At 43.0% G+C, this 8,748-nt stretch overlaps 1 protein-coding gene across 6 annotated transcripts in view; it reads left to right on the forward strand.

Moving 5' to 3' along the window:
• CASP2 (caspase 2) overlaps window positions 1–8,422 on the forward strand; it is a 33,435-nt gene extending 25,013 nt beyond the window's left edge. For all 6 annotated transcript variants that reach the window (XM_069979822.1, XM_069979820.1, XM_069979823.1 and 3 more), the window contains 8 exons: window positions 864–918; window positions 1,979–2,067; window positions 2,254–2,427; window positions 3,617–3,745; window positions 5,390–5,480; window positions 6,011–6,157; window positions 6,383–6,492; window positions 6,834–8,422. In XM_069979822.1, the coding sequence (XP_069835923.1) occupies window positions 864–918; window positions 1,979–2,067; window positions 2,254–2,427; window positions 3,617–3,745; window positions 5,390–5,480; window positions 6,011–6,157; window positions 6,383–6,492; window positions 6,834–6,962 (924 nt within the window). In that variant the 3' untranslated portion in view covers window positions 6,963–8,422. The remainder of the gene's footprint in view (window positions 1–863; window positions 919–1,978; window positions 2,068–2,253; window positions 2,428–3,616; window positions 3,746–5,389; window positions 5,481–6,010; window positions 6,158–6,382; window positions 6,493–6,833) is intronic.
• The last annotated feature ends 326 nt before the right edge of the window (window positions 8,423–8,748 follow it).

Consider the following 8,748-nt stretch of genomic DNA (forward strand, 5'->3'; position numbering starts at 1 on the left):
CAGTACCTGTCATCTCCTAAAATCTCAAGTACAAATGGAAGATCTGACGATACATAGGCTTTATAGCAAATTTAGGTGATACATTTGTATCTGTACAAAAGACCAGGATAAATTACAGAGATGTAAATCAGACATCATAAAAGAGGTGTATCATCTATGGTTCCTGTATAATCTATCAGTGGTAGAGAACCTTGGCTCTCCAGCTGTTGCAAAACTACAACTTCCATCATGCCTGGACAGCCAAAGCTTTAGCTTTGGCTGTCCAGGCATGATGGGAGTTGTAGTCTTGCACTTTGACTAAAAACAATTGCACCAAAAATCTAGAGGTCGCTGTGAAAGTCTATTATTACTTGGGGCCTATTCTAGTAAATTTTATTTTCCTATGGTGGGAGCTGCTCCTTGCTGAGGCTCTGGAATACAGAATATTAAATATATAAATGCATAGGAAAACTCTTAAGATAGACTGCATCTGCCCACGTGAGGGTTCTTGGCTTGGGATCTCCCCCAGGAGCCATTCATGTAAAGAGTGTAGTCAGACATTGCTGGGATTTCCTCCTAAGACATGTGAAGCTAGTAATGACACCTAGAAGGGAGGATAGTGTCAGCCTCTTGTGACTATCATTACCTTCATAGAGCTTATTTCCATGTTCTGTGTGTGACCTGTAAATATAGCGGCGTTCTTTAGAATGGAATTCTGAGTCCCTATCGTCATGTATCATTATGATTCCAGGAGCTCCAAAACTGTATAAATGTTTGCTCTAGTGTACTGACATCACCCGGCCCCATGTTCTCACCGGCATCTGGATTAGCTGATCCTATTGTATCACATTCAGTGTTTACAGTCTCTTTGTCTCTTATTACAGGAAACCTGCTTCCCTATGTCGGTGGAGGAGCGAGGAGGAGTCCATGGCTGGCGGGGTGAGGCTGACACACATTACTCCCTCTGCTTTTCTATGTAACCAGTTCCTGGCACAGCACATTATCATTAGAGGTTATTGGAGGGATTTTATGGTTCACAGAACAGAACAACACACACACATATATATAGTTGATGTAGCTGAACGTTTTTTTTTTATCTTATTTTTGCAGATTTAGCTGTATTTTTAGTGGCACTGTTTTGGACTACATATAAATTGGTATACATATCAGCAGAGTATCTGTCTTACCACTAATCACGAGAACAGAAGACCCCCCCCTCCCTCGAGTGTATTGGAACAGCAGCGCACATGCTCAACCATCGCTCCATTAACTCTGGGACTTGGAAAGTTCAGTGCTCAGCAATGCTCATAAGCCTCATAGAGAATAAATGGAGCGATGGCTGAGCGTGCACATTGTTCCTGCAATCACCCTAGGGACAATTGAACTCAGTTTTTATTATCATTGGGCGGTCCCGGTGGTCAGCACCCTACCTATCAGCGGGTTATCACCAGTCCTGTGGATGGGAATAACTTTTAATCTTGGGATAACTCCTTTTAACTGTTATTATCTCTCTTGGTAGGGTAAACACGAAAAAATGCAATCCTGCTATTGTATTTTTCCTTTTTATATTTTGCACTATGCATAAATAATAACCTAAATGATACATATGCGATTAGACTAGCATATGCTGGCACTGTGTGATCGGTCATGGTCCAACCTCAAGGGACCCTATCAGTCCTAAGATTGTAAGTCCTCTAGTGCTGGTTGCTCTTCTCCCTGCACAGTGACCTCTGTAAACCTACAGTCATGCAGGATACCTGTAGCACATCTCTATTCAGGTGAATGGGGCCATCTGCAATTAATTGTATAGCTTTTCTTATAATAATTCCTTAGTTTGTATAGTACCAACATGTTCTGAATCATGATAGATAGATAGGAAATAGGTATATACTAAGATGTAGTGTTATGCTTTACAGTCTGGTAGGTGACACATGATACTGTTGGGTTATGTCTCTTCTATGTTATCTACATCACTTTTCATTTGCATGTCTTCTCCTAGAGCCCTGTGAGAGATGTATAGATAATGGAGACGGCCCAGGAAGCGTGTCTCTGACTACTGTGAATTTCTACCTATCACATCACCAGCAGGTCTGTAAGGGTGAAGGTTGGAAAAAATCTGCCATTTTCTAAAAGCAGCACCTTTTATAGGCTGTGTTTGGTATGACAGCTCAGACTGTGCCCATAAAGTGGCACGTTTTCTGAAGAAGAACAGACTTCTGTTACGGTCTGGATAGCTGTCAGTGATCCCATTGTCTTTCTTCACATTGCTTTCAGGCCTACAAGATGACCACACGGCCACGTGGGATTTGCCTGATCATAAGTAACGTCTTGTTCACGACTCCTGAACTTGACTACCGCCACGGAGGGGACGTGGATCTGAACGCTTTGAAGCTTTTGTTTTTTCAGCTGAACTTTAGAGTCTGGGAACGCAGCAACATCACCGCTCAGGTAACTGCAGATTAAGCCGCCATCTCCTCTGCCAGTGGTTTACTCATGGTCTAAATGCTACAGCAACCTGCAAGTGCCAGGACTTAGAGTCCTATTAGAAGGGCCGATGACGGACAATAATCTTGACATTTACTGAGCCTATTACATGGCTTGATTATCGTTTAGCAAGGGCTGCACAGACATCATATAATAGGGCCCTTGCCGTATACGGTAGGTTCTGCCTGTAGCATTTTTATATTTGTCATAGAGACACATAAAAAGTATTGATTGGTCTGAGTTTGGGTGTTCAGAACCTCAAAGGGGTTTTTCTGTTAAGGTGAGGAGTGATCGGCAGAGGTGTTTGAATAGACTGGTGATCTGACATGTGCACTACCACTTTATGGGCAAGAGGAAGATGGTTGTGTACAGCACTATCTTCATTCAGCCTATAGAGTGGAATGTAATAGCCTCTATTTTTGTAATTGGTGTCAGACACTCACTCATCTCCAGTGCAGAGGGTAATGGGTGTCTTTCCTGGGGATCCCACCAGCCTTATGTATATAGAGGCCTCCTTGGTAAGTGCACATGGAACAGGTTTGGTGCATTGATACGAATCTGCTGGGAAATCTATTGTGGCTCATTTGCACCAAAAAAACAACTTATAGTGTGTAGCATTAGGGTTCCTGCGGATTTTGATTGCTCAGTTCATATCGATATAGAACATCTGGGAATGATCTGCGGCTGATTTATCTCTGCAGAGCGATGTGTGAAATTCATCCAAGTACAGGAAAATCATCAATACAATTTACATTCTTGTTTTGTTTTCTATTTCTACGAAATAGTTGCCCAATCTTATGTTACTTCTCTGTTTCTATTTTGATCATGTTCCAGTGAATTTCGGATCACATATGATTTTCAGCATGTTGTGGTTTTTTTTTTCACATTCCCTGGATACACTTGTGGGTTTTTTGAGTTGTAATTTGAGGAAGGAGAAGTTGCACACAGTCTGGTTTTGCAGGGACAGATGTCATGTATGTTGCGGTCATCCTCAGGTTACATATAGTGATACCTGATGCTGCTCTATAGATTTGTGATGATGTCTATGCTGCCTCCCCATCTCATATTATCATGTCAGGCTTTTGTGATGGGTATAGATTGTGTCTCCTGTGTATCTTACCAGATCCCATCACCTCTTGTTTTTTTCTTATAGGAAATATTGTCTGAGCTGGATCTGTTCTCCAAGCGACCCGAACACTCCCAGCTGGACTCTTGTATCGTCGCCATTTTATCCCATGGAGTTGATGGTGCTGTGTACGGATCTGATGGAAAACTTGTTCAAGTAAGAGGGAAAGGCAAATATGTGTGTGTGTGTGTGTGTGTGTGTGTGTGTGTGTGTATATATATATATGTATGTATGTAATAAAAAAAAAAAAAATAAATATATATATATATATATATATATATATATATATATATACACAATAAATTCTAGTTTGCAGCTTTAAAAAAGCCTTAGGCTGTAGTGACAACTTTCATTTTTTGCAGTGTTTTTTGCAAAATACCTATATATCTAAATAACTGAAGACCGCATCAAATCTGCACCATCAAATCTGCTGTGGATCTGCTGCAGATCCGGTGTGTGTGAAGGCACCCTTACAGTAAGGCCTCATGCACACAACAGGAAATTCGGATTCATTTCCAGAACCATAGGCTTCTCTTTTTCTGAAGGGTGTCCATGCTGGAAAATAGGTCAGGAAATCATAGATCTTGTCCTATTTTGTCCGGAATTCCGTCTTGGTTGTCACCATAGAACCCTATGGGAGCATCTGGAATTTCGGACGGCTCCGGATGCACATGCACAAACTGGCTGGAATTCCAGATGCACTGCTAGCCAACCTGGGCCAGCGTGGAAGAAAAGTCCGTCAGCACGGTGAACTTCCAACCGATTCTGTCTTTATTCCAAATTAAAAGCACATTCCATGATTCCTACATGTTTCAAACCTGAGCTCCAATCATGGAGCGTGCTTTTGAATAAAGACGTAATTGATTGGAAGTTCTGCCGGACTTTTCTTCCACTGTATCTGTTTGGACTGCCATTCTGCGTATTCATGCACAGTGTGATATTCCCAGTCCTATTGCTACATCCTGGAAAGTGCTCCACCTGGCCCATTAACTGTATGTGCTCCTAATTGGTACCGCATACAGTTAAATGCAGTGCTATATTTGACAGGTTAATGAGCCATTGACTCCCCGCCCTGTCAGTCACTCTTCTGGCAGAAGGCAGTATTATACCTCCAGCCACAAGAGGCCACTCTCTCCCCAGTAGAGAAGACAAGCTGCAGAGCTGCAATGCAAGTATGTGTTTTGTTTTTTTGTTGTTGTTGTTGTTTTTTTTTTTCTCTTTCAATTTTTTTTAGTCAGGAAATATTGACTTTTTCCTGGAACCTCCTGAAAGACTTTCTAATCAGTATTTTCTGACCATAGAGACGGTCATGGACCTGTGCATGGGGCCTGAAATTTGTGAGCGTAAATAGGACAGACCTGCTATGGGGATTCCATGCAGATTTGTGTCGTGGAAACCTGCAGCGGATTACAGAAATAACAAATCAGAATGTTTTCTGCACAGACATTGACGTGTGTTGTGGATTTATCAGTCTGCAGTACGTTGCCTTTTGTGGGTTTTGCTGCAGTTTACTTACAGATTCACCCACAGTTGAAGAATTTGGGTTTTTTCTATTTATTATTTTTATCTTGGCAAATCCACACCTACTTTGTGTAAATCTTGGTTTGGATTTCCTGTCGGCTCCCCCCGCCCTGAAATCATAGTGGTTACATAGATCTGACGCACGTCAGAGGGTCATAGAGGAGCTCGTAGTATTGTCTTCACCTTACCATACTTGTATTTGGATAGTTTTATATTTGTGATACAAGTAAAGCTTGTGGACAGGTGATGTGAATTTGCTGACATCTTTTCCTGTCATAGTTGCAGGATGTCTTTACCAAGTTGGACAATGCTCACTGCCCGCAGCTGCAGAACAAACCTAAAATGATCTTTATCCAGGCCTGCCGAGGAGGTGAGTGATGCCCCCAGTGTATCTACATGTGATGTCATTGTGTAGCCATCTTGCTTCTGGCCAAACAGTCCATGTGTTCTCAGTGGGGAGAGGGATGTAAGCAGCTGCCAGGCACCTCTGACTCCTCTGGCAACTTATCTTCCCTGAGAACAAAAGGATCAGAAATATGTAATCAAATAACTAGATCCTTCTCTCCTCTGAGAAACTTGGGACAACCCTAATGATCAGCTGGTCCTGGCAAAATCTGTGGGTTTGGACAATATTGATCATATATGTATGGGCACTTTGCATCTATCTATCTATCTATCTATCGTTACCATTGTTTGTGTGTGTACCTTTCAGCAGAATACATAGCATAGTGTTCTCAGGCCTGTGTATAGGAATGAGTCTACTACGAACACTGTACTCGAGCTGCCTCTTCAGCTATCCGCACCGGCAGTCATTGCAGACCCCTGTTTATTCATTGTGTATATTTCTCCACTAGTGATGTAGTAACACATGTAACTTCATACTTTCTGTATGTCTAATAGATGAGACAGACCGAGGTGTCGACCAGCGAGATGGAAGAGAGAGAACTGGATCTCCTGGCTGTGAACAGAGCGACGCTGGAAGAGAAGACATCAGAGTCCGGCTGCCAACTCAGTCTGACATGATCTGCGCCTATGCCTGTCTGCGGGGTGAGTGTGAACTATGCATAATGGTGACCACCTGTATGAAATATACAACATACAGGATAAGAAATGTATGTGCACAGTGACCCCATCAGCAGAATAGTGAGTGCAGCTCTGGAATATAATTCAGGATGTAACTTAGCATTAGTACAGGATCAGTAATGTGTAGATATTGATGAAATGTGAGCATGTACTCTGATTACAGGATTTATCACTTTCTTCCTTTGTTAGGTACTGTATCACTCCGTAACACAAAGCATGGATCATGGTTCATACAGGATCTTACCAGTGTATTTTCCAAATATGCCAAGGACACACATGTAGCGGATATGCTAGTCAAGGTGAGACCCTGATTTGTTGTATATTCTGTCTGGACTCTTTATGGATACTGTCTCTGTATACCAGCGTGCTGTTCCTGTGTATAATAATATATTGGTGTATGGTGAGCCATGTGACAGTGTTAGTGTTTTTATACTGGGATACTATAAAAGGGTCTTTCCACCATAATAAGTAATGATGTGTTGCTCAGACATCACTTATTAATCATAGAGGTCTGACTGTCAGGTCTCCTACCAATCTATGTGTGGGAGGCATTAGTCAGCTCTGTACTAACCCTTAAATCTTTGCCTAATCTAGTAGTAGTACTATCCCTTGATGTGCAATCCTCTTCTCTGTTCTCCAGGTGAACGCCCGCATTAAGAAACGAGAGGGCCATGCGCCAGGGACTGAATACGACCGCTGCAAAGAGATGTCCGAGTACAGCAGCACCCTGTGCCGGGACCTCTACCTGTTCCCCGGATTCTCCCAGTGACCTGCAGAGCAGCGCTCCTCTTGTACAGAATGATCTTTTTTTTTTTGCAAAAGAGAGATGCTTTATTTTTTGCACGTCCTATTCACGTCTTCCAGCTTTGTATTGTCGCCTGCTCCTTTGTTTGCACGTTCTCCATTCATGGACCAGCACATATATCACATTCCACCGTCTGGTTAGGCCGGGTTCACACAGGGTGTGGTGGGTGACATCCGTCTGGTGTCATGCTATATAATATTGCACCAGTCCTGAGTTACTGATACTGTAGGAACCTTTGATTTTTATTCTCACAGCATGCAGAGGGAAATGTTGGCGTTTCTGCCATTGCTTTCTGTTCCCTATTATTTTAGTGAAAACTAAGAGCTGATATGACAGTGGGAACCATGTCTAGTTTTGCATTAATCTGGAATATTATCTGGAAGCATCTATCAGACTTAGAACCACTGTCTGAACTTGGCTTAACAGCGGGTCTTCTCTGGGGTGTAGGAAATCTAACCACAGCCATGTGGGGGACCATTGGGACTATTGGGCCTTTATTATGTGTTTACAGCCACGAGCCACTCCCAGCCTTTACGGACAGGAATTGTCTTACACTGATGCATCTGTAGATTTTCCTGGAGGAATAACAGAGGGACAGCACAAAAGAATGGTTACTAATGGGAATGAAAGTTTTTACTAAGAACAGATGGGTCAGAGCTGTGGATAGGATTTGTTTTACAGGACTTATCGCAAGATTATAACATCGCCTAGCTAGAGGATAGGTGATATGTGTCTGATTGGGACCCTCACAATTACAAGAATAGGGGGCCCTTGTACCAAAGCTTCACATACATGCAATAAAAGGCTACGTTCACACTATGTAAGTTCTGCAGAAATCACGGCCGTTGTTACAACGGCCATGATTTCTGTGGTACTTATCTAGTGCTGCAGGCTGAGTAAATCCTTGCCGGAGTGTATATGCATAGAATACACTCCGGTCGGGATCCCTAGTAGCGCCGTAGAAAACTGACAGGTCAGTTTTCTGCGGCCACTATTCAGTGAGTAGCGCCTGCAGAAAACCTTGTCGGTTCACACAATGGAGCGAGCGACTCTGGCCGCACGCTCCATAGTGTGCAGTGGGGAGTTCGGATGTGCCCGCATCAGAATCCAGCGGCGCTAAAGATCGTCTGCAGTACTGGCCGGGATGATCTTTTCAGAGACAGGCCGTTCTCATACTATGTGTGACCATAGCCAAAGCCTGTATAACTATAAAAGTTATAGGTTGTGTAAAGTAGACACCATGCAATGGTTTTGCATTAGTTCTATTTCCCATGGCCTCGGCTCTGGTCCTGTCGTGTCCGGGACCCCTGTATTCGTGATCAGACTCATCACCTCTCCTCTGGATAAGTTGCAGTTTTGCAATAACTCCCTTTAGGGTACAAACACACACAGTATTCGCATTGTATTTACTGCTGAGATACGCAGCAGATTAGATCTAAATAACTGAACACAGCATCAAATCTGCACCACCAAATCTGCTGCGGATCTGCTGCGTATACGGTGTGTGTGTTTGTACCCTTAAGGAGCTTTCCCAGCACTCACTTGTGACCTATTGATTTGATATCACCGTCTGTAACGTCTTCTGGGAGGCCAAAGGTCAGGGTTATGGAAAGACCCTTCATTTTAGCACTGTGAGGATCAATATGCCATTAATGAATGTGAAACCTACTGTAAATCTATGGCCATAATACCTGTCATAGGGCTTGTTACGTGACCTGGATATAAGCTGCCCTCCAGGCCGCTTCTTAGA

Source organism: Dendropsophus ebraccatus, chromosome 8 (assembly GCF_027789765.1).
Source record: "Dendropsophus ebraccatus isolate aDenEbr1 chromosome 8, aDenEbr1.pat, whole genome shotgun sequence".
NCBI lineage: Eukaryota > Metazoa > Chordata > Amphibia > Anura > Hylidae > Dendropsophus > Dendropsophus ebraccatus.